Below are 15,785 nucleotides of genomic sequence, written 5' to 3' on the forward strand. Positions count from 1 at the left end.
TTCACTGAATGCTTTTAAACTAATTTAGCTCTAACTCCCAAAGCGAAATATCTCTCTGGACTGCACTTCTTTGCAAGCAGTGTAGACACCACGTCTCCAGCTAAACATAAAACCTGCAATTTTATGATCTTACCTTTTTAGTTGTCAACCAGTCAAGACAACATGGCCCCAACCTTTTAAATGTAATAGTCTTCAAACTGCTTTAGTTGCAGCCATTTTCTCATTTTCTATAGTTAACTTTAATCTTCCCAGAGCTAAAAATTGCCTCTAAAACATTAACATGCACTATGAACTAGATGGTCGTCACACATTCCCTCAAGCACTCTGCCCACTCCAATTAGTCCTGTCATTTTTTCTCTTTTCAAGTATGTATTCAATTTCCTCCAGAAAGATATTATTGGATTTGTTTCCACCATCCTTTCAGTCAGTGAATTCCAGATTATAACATCTCGCTGTGTAAAAGGAATTTTCTTCAACTTGTATCTGGTTCTTTTGCCAATCACCTTCAATCTGTGTCCTCTGGTTACTAACCCCCCTGCCAGTGGAAAAGGTTTCTCCTTATTTACTCCATCAAAACTCCTTATCATTTTCAACACCCCCAATAAATGTCCCTTCAATCTTCTCTGCTGTAGGGGGAACAACCCCAGTTTCCCCAACAGCTTCATGAAACTGAAGTCTTGCATCCCTGGCGCCATTCTATTAAATCTTCTCTGTCTCTTGAAATCCTCCCCTGAACTGGGCCCCTGAACTGACCACACTGCCGCAGTGAAAGTTCTGATGTAAAGTTTTGAGTCCTGAATTAGATTACCTAGAAATCATGTTGTGTTTGTGAAATAGCAATTATCCCTAAATAAACAGATTCCACCGTTACTGGGACTGTAACAGATTCCTCAGTTACTGGGTCTTTAACAGATTCCACCGTTACAGGGACTGTAATAGATTTCACCGTTATGGACACTGTAACAAATTCTGTTACCACCCTATCTGAAAATCCTAACATCATTTTTGCTTTAAAATATACTCAATGCTCTTAATTATAATTTGACATGAGTATTTCTAACTCGGAATGAGCTTGATATCAAATTCGATAGTGTGCTCCAAGCTTTCAAATACACTCATCAACCTGCATTGAAAAATACAAGGAAATTCATTATTTAAGTAATATCTGAATGTATCCAGTTTTCACTTAGCCCAAAAAATTGTTCTGCTAGACAGTACATGCTTGAGAGCATCACCAGATTTCCATCAGTTATTAGTTCATTTTAGTCTCAGAGCCTATACTTTCCACCCACCCACTTCCCAGGTCTCAAGGTCTAAACTCTCCCCTTCCCACCCCAGGTCTCGAGGTCTAAGCTTTCCCCCCACCCCCCCCCCTGCCTTCTCCAGTCTCAGGGTCTAAACTCTCCCCCCCTCTCTGTCCAGCCTCCAAACTCTCTCCTCTCTCCAGCCTCTCCTCCCTCCAGAATCTCCTCCATGCAGCCTCTCCCCCACTCCCCACAGCCTCTTTGACCAAGTTTTTGGTCATATGACCTAGTTCGGCCTTATGTTGGCTCTCTCTACCTGGAAAGTTACACTTTTGAAAGTTTGAGGGAGGCGGAAGAAAATTGCTCCGGTGTGGGAGAGTTTGGCGGGTGGGGGGTATTGGGGGCGGGGTTATGGAAGAAAATTGCTTGGTAGGGGGTGAAAATCGCTCAGCACAGGGTGATGGGCACGGCTATGGGGGGGAGGGGGAGGGGGAGAGGGCGGGCACGGCTGCGGGGGGGGGGGGAGTGGGTGGGCACGGCTGCGGAGGGGAAATGGGTGGGTACAGCTGCAGAGGGGGAGTGGGTGGGCACAGCTGTGGAGGGGGAGTGGGAGCGGGTGGGCACGGCTGTGGAGGGGGATGGTCAGTGGGCGGGCACGGCTGGGAGAAGGGGATTGGGAGTGGGTGGGTGCGGCTGTGGGAGGGGGAGTGGGAGCGGGTGGGCACGGCTGTGGAGGGGGATAGGGAGTGGGCGGACACAGCCGGGGGAGTGGGAGTGGGAGTGGGAGTGGGCAGACATGGCCGAGGGAGAGGGAGTGGGTGTGTACAGCTGCAGGAGGGGGAGGGGGAGGGGGAGTGGGCGGGCACGGCCGGGGAGGGGGAGGGGCAGGGGGAGTGGGCGGGCACAGCCGGGGGAGGAGGAGTGGGAGTGGGTGGGCACGGCCGGGGAGGGGGAGGGGCAGGGGGAGTGGGCGGGCACAGCCGGGGGAGGGGGAGTGGGAGTGGGTGGGCACAGCCAGGGGAGTAGGTGGGTATGGCTGCAGGGGGGAGGGGTGGGGGTGTGGGTGGCTATAGCTGCGGGAGGGGGAGGGGAAGTGGGCGGGCACGGTGGGGACCGGGTTGTGCTGCATGAGTTATGGATTATAAAGAAAAATTAAAACTACCTCATCAAACAGGGCCTGCCTTTTCTAAGTAGCTCAGCTTTATGGTGTTTGAAGCTATTGAAACTCAGAAATATGGAAAATAATTTCTAGGATGATTTTTGGTGTCCAAATGCTAAAGTGATGTTGCTAATCTCAAATGTTTGAGCGCTGTGGTTTGGGGCAATAGATATCATTGATGTCAATTATGGTACATATAATGTTTAATAATAGCTAAATGATTGCTCTTGAGCGCAATTGGGACGGTAACCGACCCTGTTACCGGGACTGTAAATGACCCTGTTACCCGGGCCGTAACCGATTCCCTTACTGGGAGTGTAGTGACCTTCACTGTTTATTCACAGGTAACCTTTCCTATCCGGGTTTTCCACCTGATGGGTGTTGAATCTCTGATCGTGACCAATGCTGCCGGGGGCCTGAATGAACAATTTAAAGTCGGTGATATCATGTTCATCAACGATCACATCAACCTGCCAGGCTTCGCAGGGCTGAACCCACTGAGAGGCAGCAATGAGGAGAGGTGAGTTAGCAAGGATGAACCCTTCCACACAGGGTGCACAATCAGGGGTAAGAATAACCTCTTGAACTCTCTACTTTTTAAACACAATTCTCTTTAATATACCTTCAATTTATTCACTGACATAGACCCAGAAATTCACAATCTCATTCCCATTTTGCCCATATAAGGTACAACCCTCCCCAACGCTGATTGTTACTGGCTATCAGTGTTGTCGACTTCTGCCAATCCTCCAGTATCTTGCCAAGTTCTTTGCATGTTAGCCCAGGAAGAAATTCAACTATGCAAGGCATCGTAGCAAAGCCCAATCCTATCCCCAGCCAACATCCACACAGCCGGGTGACTGAATGGAGACCAGAGTCAGGAGCATCACTGGTTTCCCTTCCTCTTCCCCCACCCCCTCCCCCCCTTCCTCCTCCCCCCCTTCCTCCTCCCTGGTTCGCTCATCATGACTCCAACTGAGATCAGCCAAGATGACTTGGTCCAAGGACTGAACTTGGGATAAAAACAAAAAATGCTGGAAAAGTTCAGCAGGTCTGACAGATCTGACAGCATCTGTGGAGAGAAAGACAGAGTTAACGTTTTTGAGTCTTTATGACTTCTTCAGAGCTAAAGAGAAGTAAAAATGTGGTGAAATTTATACTGTTTAAGGAAGGTGGAGCAGGTGAGGCTGGATAGAGGGCCAGCAATAGGTGGAGGCAAAGGAGAGATTGCCAAAGATGTCATAAACAAAAGGTCGAAGGGGTGTTGATGGTGGTGATACTGGCGAAAGGAGGTGCTAATGGTGACATTAAGGATAGAAAGCAGAATGTGATAATAGCCAGACAAGGTTAACCCTTGTAACTCTGCAGCACCTTAAATGCATCTATATTGATTTTTCTTTGCCAGTTACACACACTTTATGTGAGTTTATTCATGTCTTCCTGTATTTTGTTGTAGCTCTCCTCTGTATTAACTACAGCTCCCAATTTATTCTGCCCACAAATTTTTAAATTGTACTTCTGATTTCTGAGTCCAAATTGTTTATGTAAATTGAGAATAACAGTGGTCCCAGCACCATTCCCTATGGAACACCATTTCCCACTATCAGTCTGAGTAACTACCTTTAACCTGTACCCATTGTTTTCTGTCCTGTGGCCAGCTTGCTGTACATTCTACTACCTGTCTCCTGAATCCAATCTACTACCTGTCCGCTGACTTCAGTCCTGAGTCTACTATGTGGTACCTTGTCAATCCAAATATATTACATCTACTACATTACCCTTGTCTACCCTTTCTGTTTCTTCTTCAGAGAATTCAATAAGTTAGGTCAAGAACCACTTTCCTTTTTGAAATCTGTGCTGACTATTCTTTATAATATTGTTAGTTTCCAATTTTTAAAATTGTATCTTTAAGTAAATATTGCATAAATTTAAAATAATTGGCAAAAGGACCAGAGGGGGGTTGAGGATTCTTTTTTACTCAGCAAGTTAATGGGCCATAATTTACTATATCAGGGCATCAAACATAGTCTGTCATTAGCTACTCTTGTCCTTGTACATTCAGGCTTTTAAATTTTTTCTTTGCGTGACAATTTGCTGAAAAGTCAAACCGAAAATGTGGCAGAAAATTGAGGGAAACAGAGGCTGGATTTTCCCATTGAAGATGGAAAAAGGGAGTAGTAACCGTTTTAATGTCAGAAACCACCTTCGGTGGGAACCTGACTAAGTTTCGGATATTTTCGGGGGTGAGCTCTGCATTGATATGGAGACGGGATTTCCTGTTCAACTAAAGTGAGTGAGAGCAGGAATGAAAGCAGACTTCAGACCACCCATGGCAGCCCCCATCACTGAGGCTGCAGCTCATCCTGATGGAGAGGGTTTGTGCCAAATCCTGCCACTGCACCGCAGAGACCCGAGATGGCACAGGAGAGCGAGAGGCCTGGTACTTATGAGACAGAGGAGGGGAGTGAGGGTGGCAGGAGGAGGCCACCTTGTCTTCGGGCATCTTTCTGATCAGAGTCACCTTCCTTCACCTCCTATTGCGCCTGCTCTATTAACTCCTATTCCTGATCCTCCCCCAATGAGCCGTCCCCCCTCAGGGTCTCACCCCCCTCGAGGTCCACACCTCTCTAGGGGGCCATGTTATGGAAAGTGTAGCAGACCCACCACAATGACTGAGATCCTTGCAGGAGGGTATTGCAGGGCACCACCGTACTGAACCAAGCACCAGACCCAGTGCCCTCTGAGCCTGCATTGCCCTATCAGTTATGAATCTGAATGTTTTATAGACTCAGTGAAGAGGGCATCTGTCACCTGGATGATGCACTGGCGTGCAGCCGCCTATGAGATGCCACAGAGGTCCGCACTGACGAGGGTAGAGACATCTGCGGCCATCTGCCTAGAGAGCTGCAATCTCCTTTGACACTGGGCCACAGTCATCTACAGGTGTCTTCACCTCTGCCTGTAGATCCTGTCCTCAGGGTAGTGTCTCCTTCTCCTTCACACCCCTTGTTCCTCCCCTCTGGCCTCCTGATGCCCAGAGTCTGCCCTTCCTCTGAAGGTTGCTGCTCCTCATCCCCAATGGCCTCGATTTCTGAGGGCGCAGCACCCATTTCCAGCTGTAGCCTTCCTGGTGCTCAGGTGGACTCCAAATGGCCTTGTTTGGACACCCACACAATGCCAGGCAATGCCAGGAGGGTGAACTGGCAGAGTTCGTAATTCTAGCTCCTCCCCTGACCTGTAGTGGATCTTACCTGCAAAGATTTTACCCTTTAAGCTTTTAAAACCATTTTTACTGGCCTTTTAAAACTCTTCCTAACTCCACAACATGTCCTCACATCTGTGCAGATGGTTTGAAAAGCTGAGAGCTGTTAAATCGGACTGCCTCGCTGAAGGTTAAAAAACCCTTAGTGGAGATGGGGCTCTTAATGAGCCCATAAAGATATAAATAAGGTCCTTCATTGGAGAGCCCGCTCCCTTCTCTGCCCTTTGGAAAATGAGAGAGGGTATAGATGGAGGTGGGATATCAGGACGCATGGCTTGGTGGCCATTTTTATCTCAGTCCCGCCTCCGTTCCCATCTGATCCGGGAAAATTCAGCACTGAGTCATGAGAGCACAGGGCAAGCAGCTAACCAATCAGAATGAAGGATTGTAAAGTTAGTGTAATTTAGAGTGGGTGAATTCAATGTCAAATCAGGTGCAGAATGTGAAATACAGAGACAGAAAGTTTAGATGAAGGGAGGCAGAAAGGAAAAGTTTTACATTTTTTAAATCTCCAATGACAATGACAACCTGAAGGAAATGGACTCCATACTTGTAATAGTTAATTATCAGTGCCAGAGAGGTTGCCTGGCAGTAATTAACACACATCGTTAAAAGGTCACTCAGACTTAAAATGATTTGACTTAACTTTCTGTGGTGAGTATACGTTGAATCCACTATGCAAATACAAGCATTTCGTACCATTCAATTCAATATAATCTGAGATGCTGTTTTCATAAAGTTAGTGGGAGAGCAGTGCTTTTCTCACTGAAGCCTTTAAAAATTCACGTTTAGTCCACACATCTGATTTTGTGGTGGTGTTTAATATATTTGTAGAAATCTACTGCCGCCACCCCCCCACCCCACAATGCCCATCCCTGCCTTATGCCCAGGGCCCTGATTTATCCTGTGGAGGGGAAGGATATCACAGCGTACTTTGGGGTAATATCTCAGCGTAAGTTAGGGAATATCTCAGTGTATTTTGGGAGGATATTTTGGTAAATATTTGGGAATATCCTGCCGTATTTTGGGGGATATCGTGGCATTTTTTTTTATTCCTTCACAGGATGTGGGTGTCACTGGCTGGCCCAGCATTTATTGCCCTTGAGAAGGTGGTGGTGAGCTGCCTTCTTGAAGTGCTGCTGTCCAGGGATATCCCGCTGTACTTTGGGAGGATATTGTGGTATATTTTGGGGAATATCGCAGTGTTTTTTGCGGTATATTGTGGTATATTTTGGGGAATATCACTGTATTTTGGGGGTATATTGTGGGATATTTTGGGGAATATCACAGTGTATTTTGGGGGAATATTGTGGTATATTTTGGGGAATATCACAGTGTATTTTGGGGGAATATTGTGGGATATTTTGGGGAATATCACAGTGTATTTTGGGGGAATATTGTGGTATATTTTGGGAAATATCACACTGTATTTTGGGGGAATATTGTGGGATATTTTGGGGAATATCACAGTGTATTTTGGGGGAATATTGTGGGATATTTTGGGGAATATCACACTGTATTTTGGGGGAATATTGTGGTATATTTTGGGGAATATCACACTGTATTTTGGGATATCGTGTATATTTTAGTGAGTATTGCAATATATTTTGAGGGATATCCCCCAGGTATATTTTGGGGGCATATCGCAGTTGTTTGGAACTGACCCTCTGCCACCTGTTGCCAGGTTTGGTGTGCGGTTCCTGTGTATGTCAGACGCCTATGACAAGGCCTTTCATCAGATGGCTTTGGACAGTGCCCAGGAGCTGGGCTACCAAGACTTTGTCCGTGATGGGGTGTACTGCATGCTGGCTGGGCCCTCGTATGAAACGGTTGCAGAGTGTCGCATGCTGAAAATGCTGGGAGCAGATGCAGTAGGTGAGATCTACACACTAACTTTACAAAAAAGCAAAACCCTCCCCCTGTGAATAGCATTATGCCCAGCTGCAAATGCCAAAGGAGATACCATTCCCTTCTCGCCTGGCAGTAGCCGGAGCAGTGAAAGCTGAGAGGCAGCCCGTCTTATCCCCGCCAACTATTGCTGCAGGTAAGATAGTGGCGGAGGTGGAATTAGGGCCTCAGTAGGCCTCAGGGCGATTGGGCTGCCTGATGCCTTTCCTGACCACCCTAAAATGGGAGACAGGTCAGGGGTGGATGGGAAGATGGTGGGAAGGCCACCCATTTTATTTTATGATCCCCCACCTTCAAATATGGTGGGGTGGGAAGGGAGGGGCACCGTAAAAACCAGCTCCATTGTGTCAGCTCCCTTAGGCACTGCAGAACAGGGAGTTAAGGCTGTGTTAATTAATCTATGGCATGAGTTGAACCAGCCTGAGAATTGCCACTACCGTTTAAGACATGAGGAAACAGTGAAGGAATATAAAGTAATTCATCCCATCAAGCTCACTTCTTGCTGCACACTAGGTACAACTCAAAGGGAATGCTCTGCCTAAAGCAATGGCAAAGACAGATTTAATAATAATTTTCAAAAGAGAATTGGATAAATACTTGAAAAGTGAAATTTTGCAGGACTATGGGGAGGGAGCAGTGAGGAAAGGGAGGGACGAATACAATATCTCTTTTCATATACCCAAAGGGCTGAATGGCTCCTTCTGTGCTGTAAGATTCTATGATTCCGCCATGTTACAGACTCTTCTCAGTTGACTTGATTGGCTGAAAGCCACTGTGTCAACTTTACTGAATGGCTACCAGCCCAATCACAGCTTCCACCACACATGGTTCATCCCCTGAAGGGACTCACGGTCTAAACACTCCCCGATCCGCAAAGCTGATGGTCTATTTTATCCCCTGTCTCCATGATACAAACACTCAGTTTTCCCACTCCCACACATGACTCCCTCCAACCGCCTGCACCAGGCTTTGTGTCCCAGTAGAGTATGTAGCCACTGCTCTCACTGCGCTTTTAACTCTTGATCATCCAACCTGGATCTGACCCTGACATTTATCCATTTCCTTTCTGATTCATTGACATCCAATCGACTGCTTTTGTTGAAATTCTGCCCCCTTCCCTGGAGTGGAAGGTTCTCTTCTAATCGCTACATGTTATTTGTGACTTGTTCATTTTAAATCTGCTAGTTAGCCTCCCTCTAAGGAACTGGACAGATGTTTGTCAAAGAGATTCAGGTGTAGGGGTGATAGAACACTATGGCCAGAAATTTTCCCTTCGTCGGGTGGGCTCGGCGGGAGCGGGTGAAGCAGTCGGGAGGCCGACTGCCGCCCGCGATCAGCTCTGCACCGCGATTTCACATGGGTGGGCCAATTAAGGCCCGCCCTGCATGGATCACGAGCGGCAGCGCTGAGCGCTACCTGTGCGAGCGGGTGGGAGTAGGGCGAGTGGGCCTGGAGCGCAGATCGTGCATGTGCGTGAAAGGGCGCTTCAATCTCTCCGAGGCACGGAGCTGTCTCAGGGAGACTGAAGCACTGTTTAAAAAAATTAATAAAGACAGTAAAAATTTAACAAAACATGTCCCCTCATGTGACTGTGTCACATGAGATGGGACATGTTTTTATTTTCAAAATAAAGGTTTTATTTAACTAGTATTATCTTTAGGAAACCTCATCCTGCTCGATGAGGCTTCCCAAAAAATTGAAAGGCCGCTTGGCCTTTTCACCTGCCGCCAACCGTTAGGTTGGATGGGCAGCGTAAATTTCAAGTTAATTACCTTGTTAATGACATTAATAGGCCTTTCAATTGTCAGCGAGTGCGCAGCCGACTCCGGCATCAGCCCACCAAACAAAATATCGCACGAGTGCGCAATGATGTCAGGATGCACGCCTGATGTCATCACGCGTCATACTATGCTCAGGCATGTTGGGCCTGCGCCCGCACACCGAACGTAAAATTCTGGCCTATGGATCAATTGAAGCTTATTATTACCAAGTATTATGTTGTCACGTGCATGTTAGGGTCACTGTTGCAGGCAAATCCCAGCTTGCCAAACCTTAAGGAGTTTCAATCCTAGTCTTGAGATCGAAGTGAGCTTTCTAGACTATACCCGGGTTAATGAAACAGGACAACGTGACTTGTTCTGTAACCTTCTCGACATAGAAGAGAAAACAGGAAGAGGAGGAGACCATTCAGCCTCTCATGCCTATTCTGCCATTTAATTAAGTCATGACAAACTTGTATCTTAGTTCTGTCTACCTGCCTTGGCTCCATTAATACCCATGCCTAAATTAAATCTCCATTTTAAAATTTGAAACTGACCCCCAGCATCAGCAGTTTTTGACAGAAAAAGTTCCAGATTTCCACTAGCCTTTGTGTGAAGAAATGCTTCCTGACATCACCTCTGAACAGCCTAAGTGAAATTTTAATGTTATGCGCTCATGTCCTGAACTCTGCCACCAGAGGAAGTAGTTTCTCTTTATCTACCCTATCAAACCCTTTAATCATCTCAAACACCTCAATTAGATCAGCTTTTAATCTTCCGTACTCAAGGAAATTTCTTCCTAGATGTTTGAACAGGCCTTTTTATTCATTCACAGGACATGGGTGTTGCTGGCTAGGCCAGCATTTATTGCCCATCCCTAATTGCCCTTGAGAAGGTGGTGGTGAGCTGTCTTCTTGAATTGCTGCAGCCCATGTGGTGTAGGTACACTCACAGAGCTGTTAGGGAGGGAGTTCCAGGATTTTGACCCAGTGACAGTGAAGGAACGGCGATACATTTCCAAGTCAGGATGGTGAGTGGCTTGGAGGGGAGGTTGCAAGCGGTGATGTTCCCATGTGCCTGCTGCCCTTGAGCTTCTAGGTGGTAGCAGTTGTGGGTTTGGAAGGTGCTGTCTAAGGAGCCTTGCTGCATCTTGTAGATGGTACACACTGCAGCCATAGATTTGTACAGTGTGCAGTAGCGGGCAGAAAAAAGGACATTTTATCTGCCGGCCACAATGGCAGCTTTTCACGCCGAATTGTCCCACTCCCAATGCCTCATTAATTATGCATTCATGGGAATCACTCCAGATTGCTGGCGGCTGGGTTCAAATTTGCCCACCCGACATTAACACGGCACTTCCTTGTTCCGGGCGCCATATTTAAAGCGCAGCAGAGCGCAGCCTACTTCATGTCAACAGACCAGGACTGCTCCAGGTGACAGTTGGCCCCAAAAGCAAAGAAGACAGCAGCCCCCAAGTTTAGTGATGCCTCTCTAGGGCGGCTGCTGGACACAGTGGAAGGCCACCGCGATGTCTTCTACCTCCGCACTGGCCGCAATCAATCAATCGATCAACCAATCCGGTGTGGGAGGCGGTGACAGCAGCGGTCAGTGCCACCGGAGCACAGAAGAGGTCGCCATCCAGTGCAGGAAGAGGACGAATGCTCTCATCCATTCCACCAGGGTAAGTCAACCACCTCATCCCTCTCGACTCACACACTCACAAACCCATCACACATCCACAGGGATCTCACACTTCAAGGGACAACATCACTAACTCTCACACACACTCTCCATCAGGCTCATACCCTCTCAAGCTCACACCCATATCCTGTCCATGGCTCCAATCACCACACAAACATTCCACGCAATGTCAAGTGTCCTGCGCACACTCTCTCCATCTGTTTTCATGCAGGAGAAGCTGGTTCACAACAGCAGGGAGAGGTCCCAGGGGGTGGAGTGGCCCATATTAGGCTCCTCACTCACTTTGAGGAGTGAACCATTGCACTGATTGGTGAGGGCTTGGACCCTGCCTGTGGCAATGGTGAGATCGACGGCTAATACCCTCGTGAGGATCCTGAACCACATCATCCCTCTCTCAATACAAATGTGAGTGCTCCCTCTCTCTCCTACTTTTGACTCTACTGCCATGCACTAAATATCTCTAATTTGGTTCACAGGGAGCTCTGCCAAGTGACCGGCACCCTCAGCCAGCCAGTCCCTCAGCCCCATCCACCTCACCTCCAGCCAAGAGGGACACCTCCTCCACTGAAGAGCTGGAAATAAGCAGCCTAGAAGACCTGTCACATCGCTTACCCACACTCTCCACCAGCACAGAGACACACACCTTGTTGGGACCTGGATATGGAGCAGGCTCAGGTTCACAATATGGTGGTCACCACACAAACACATGTTCGCAGCAGGAGGAGGCAGGTTCAGCTGAGTTTCCCGGCACTTGGAGGACTGCTGGGGAAGAGGCATCTGTGAGGTCGGAGTCAGGTGATGAACCTCTGGATTTGGCCTTCCAATTCATCCTGGTGAGTCAGCAGAAGGCGGGAGAACAATTAACAGAGCTATTGGAAGCTCTCAATGTGAGTCGGAGGAGTGTGTTTGACTGCTCTCTGATGAAGCGGTGCCCACATGTGCGCGTATGGTGGTCTCCATGGGAAAGATGGTGAATGCCATGGTGACCCTCGTCCAGCAGAATGCGGGATGTGTGCAGAGCTACACTCCGTTGTAGGAGCCATGGGTGAGTTCCTGAAGTGGCAACGCAAGAGGGAAACTGGGCACCTTGAATTCCCTCCAGCTACTCCTTCCCTTCAAGGAGTCAGGCCGAGGCCCTCGAGCACCCGAGGGGACGAGGAGCTGGACACCTGTGGGTCATCCATTCAGGAATCTCAGAGGCTTCCGCCCTCTCCAAGTCCCCTTTGCCTGTGACCCCCTCAACCTCGTCCTCTGCCACCACAGTGGGAGCAGCTGGCCCACAGGAGGTCAACCAAAGCTTCCGGGGCCTCAAGGCCTCGGCTCTCCAGAGAACACACACTGAGGTTATCAGAGGCAGCAGGGCCAACCACTGCACAGGCTGCCTCCACCCCTGCTGTGGATGTCAGTGGTAGGCCTAGAAAAGTTAAGAAACTCTGATCACAAGTGGTTGCTGGGTGAATACATTTTGTCTCTTTGTAAGCTGAAGATATATTCACTTTCAGCGAATAATGTGTAATGGTGTCTTTCAGCTTCATTGACAGGCTTTGTGAATCCTCCCACTGCAAACCCCGCCCCCCCCCAACCCCCACTACCAGTCCAGCTGCTTGCAGCCAGACTGCAAGTGATTTTGGAGGAAGTTTGTGTGTGGCAGGGCCTTTTGGAGCCTCACATGTTCTTCGGGGTCTGGTAGCTGTCGGGCTGCAGCATCTTCTGCTCCTCGGATGTCCGCCAACTGAGCAAGGCCCTAATGGTACGTCCTGACTTCTGCACATCACACTTGTCCAGATGTGTTTTGAGCCTGTGTGTTTTCCCGCTGGTGTAATGGTAAATCAGGCACCGGGGGGGATGATTCCGGACAGGTCTTACTTTCCATCCCATTAGTGGGATGCAAAGCAGATTCCGCCAGCCTCTAGCGGGATTGGCGTTCCACCATGGTGGACATCATCGGATGATCCTGCTGTGCTTTCACACTGGCAAAGGCAGCTTGGGAACATCAGGAAGGTCTGCTGCACTCCTCATTGCAAAGCACGATGGAGGAGTCCGTCTGCCTTCAGGCTGAGGCGATATCACCGGCATGCCAACGCACTGAGATCAACACTGGTAGGGTGGTGGCCGCCATGGAGACCTTGGTCCAGGGCATCGGCCCTGCAGTGCTGCACGGGCTGAACTCCATCATTGACACCATAATTGGCTTCCAACAGTGTCAACGTGAGAGGGGTGCAGAGCAGCTCAATCTCATTTCAACTTCCTCTTCCCCTCAAGGAGTCAGCCAGGAACCATCAGGCAACAATAAGGAGGAGGACCAGCAACTCAACACCAGGGGGTCATCCACCCAGCTAACTCCAGGAATGTCCGGCCGATCCAAATCCCCTCTTACTGTGACCCTGCAGTTCCAGCTCCACAAGCTGAGGAGGGTGCATTTGGCCCACAGCAGGACACCCAAAGCAGGCTGGGGCCCTCCAGGTCTCGGCCCTCCAGAGGACGCCCGCCAAGGTCATCACAGACAGTGCGTAGCAGTCAGCAGGCTGCCTCCACCTCTGCTGTGGATGTCCAGGGAGCACCAAGACGAAACAGCAGGGCTAGGGAGGTTAAGAAGATGTAACTCTTTCGAGTTAAGATGTAACTCTTTCGAGTACAAACCCATTTCCATCTGTTTCAGATGAAGTTACATTGTTTCATAGTTTACCATTGTGAGATTTGAACTGTTGATAATCTTTTAAATGAAAACCAAATCAACAAAATTGGGATAAATCAGGCACAGCCCCTAATTCAGGTCAGCTGTAAAACCAAGGACAAAGTTTAAAGGAAACTTACAAACTTTAAATCAAAATGTGATTAAAGGGGTCAACAAAACACCCCAGTCCCCGCGGTGCCCACCGAGCATGGAAGGCCTCGAGAGTGTCAGCAGACACCGCATGCTCCCTCTCCAGGGACATCCGGCAGCGAACGTAGCCGCGGAAGAGGGACAAACAATCGGGCGGGACTCCCCCGTCAATCGCTCGCTGCCTGGACCTGTTAATGGCCAACTTGGCCAAGCCCAGGAGCAGGTTCACGAGAAGGTCCTCCTCCTTCCCGACCCCCTTCTGCACCGGGTGCCCATAGATCAGGAGCGTGGGGCTGAAGTGCAAACAAAACATCAATAAAAGGTTTTTCAAGTAACTAAAAAGGGAGTGCAGCCTACAACACCCTATGTATACATGGTCCACGGACTCCACAAGACCACAAAAAGGGCACGTGTCCTGAGAGTCCGTGAACCTATGCATCCTCTTATTATAAGGGACTGCTGCATGCAACACCCTCCAACCCAGGTCCCCGATAGAAAGGGGGAGGACACCTCCGTAGAGGGCCTCCCATCGGGGGCCTCCACCGCCGGACGGCAACAAGGCATGCCAGGATGTGTCTGGGCGACGGACAAGGGTGAGAAAATGGAAGGTGCGCAGCAGCAGTCCGTACAAAAAGCCCCTCTTTGCCGTGCCAAAAGGCACAGAGGGCATGTCCCCGAGGCGGCTCATATTGCGGGGCACCAGCACCCGAGGGAGGGTTCGGGGCTTGGGGCCAACGTGGAATTCTGTCCGAACAGGGGAATGTTCAGACAGAAGACCACCGCGCACCTGGGCCACCTCAAGACCCAAAATAACGTCGGGTCCGAGCACGACCGTTCTCAGGTCTTGGATGGCATCGGCTGCGACCTGGACACTCACAGACGCGCGTTGCGCCAAATCCTGCGGGAGCATCCAGCCCAGTCCTCCGCCACCCAGCACGTCCCCGATCCTGGTCACCCCTGCGGCCACAGCCCTCCTCTCCGCCAACCACTGAAAAGGACGGAGGGGCGGATTCCTGAGCAGCGGCTCTGACGATGGCCGCTACTCCTGACGGGGGAGAGCTGCGTCGCGAGGCGACCACTTTCCAGACTTTGATCAGGTCCTGGTAAAAGACGGGCAACGCCTGCAAGGAGCCACCGAGGCCCAGCTGTTCTATAAACAGGAGCTGCACTTCATAATTCAGGCCGTGCACCTGACGGAAGAAATACGTCGTCAGGGCACACCATCTAGGAGGAGGCTCGACGTAGAGGTATCGCTGCAGGGTCTGAAGGCGGAAAGTCGCCACCTGTGTGCGTAGGCACACTAGCGCCTGACCACCCTCCCTAAGCGGGAGCCTCAGAACTTCAGCAGCGACCCAGTGCAATCTTTTGTCCCAGAAGAAGTCGACTAACAATTTCTGGATTCTTGTGACAAAGTCCGGGGGAGGGGTCAAAGTGACCAGTCGATACCACAACATGGCGGTGATCAGCTGGTTTATGACCAGAACTCGACCCCGGTAAGATAGCACTCGGAGCAGTCCTGTCCAGCACTGCAGGCGAGCGGTGACTTTCGTCTCCAGTTCCTGCCAGTTTGCCGGCCAGGATTCCTCAGCGGGGCAGAGCTGGACCCCCAGGTAGAGGAGGCTGGTCCTGCTCCAGATGAAAGGCCTGAGCTCCTTGGGTAGGGGATCCATCTGCCACTGACCGACCAGGAGTCCAGAACATTTCTCCCAGTTGATCCTGGCAGAGGAAGCGGCAGATTAGACCTCCTGGCACTCGCACATCCTCCGCAGGTCAGCTGGATCACTAAACATAAGGAGCACGTCATTGGCGTAAGCCGAAAGGACCACCCCGATGCCCGGCCCGCGCAGAACCAATCCCGACAACCTCCTCCGCAAGAGGCGCAGGAAAGGCTCCACGCAAATAGAATACAACTGGCCTGACGGGGCAG

The 15,785-nt window shown here is 49.7% G+C and overlaps 1 protein-coding gene across 1 annotated transcript in view; it reads left to right on the forward strand.

Annotated features, from left to right (window-relative positions):
• The window catches only part of pnp6 (purine nucleoside phosphorylase 6), a 49,363-nt gene that overhangs the window by 12,952 nt on the left and 20,626 nt on the right, over positions 1–15,785 (forward strand). The window contains exons 4-5 of the mRNA XM_041192267.1: positions 2,748–2,923; positions 7,350–7,540. Coding sequence (XP_041048201.1) covers positions 2,748–2,923; positions 7,350–7,540 — 367 coding nt within the window. The remainder of the gene's footprint in view (positions 1–2,747; positions 2,924–7,349; positions 7,541–15,785) is intronic.

Source organism: Carcharodon carcharias, chromosome 7 (genome assembly GCF_017639515.1).
Source record: "Carcharodon carcharias isolate sCarCar2 chromosome 7, sCarCar2.pri, whole genome shotgun sequence".
NCBI lineage: Eukaryota > Metazoa > Chordata > Chondrichthyes > Lamniformes > Lamnidae > Carcharodon > Carcharodon carcharias.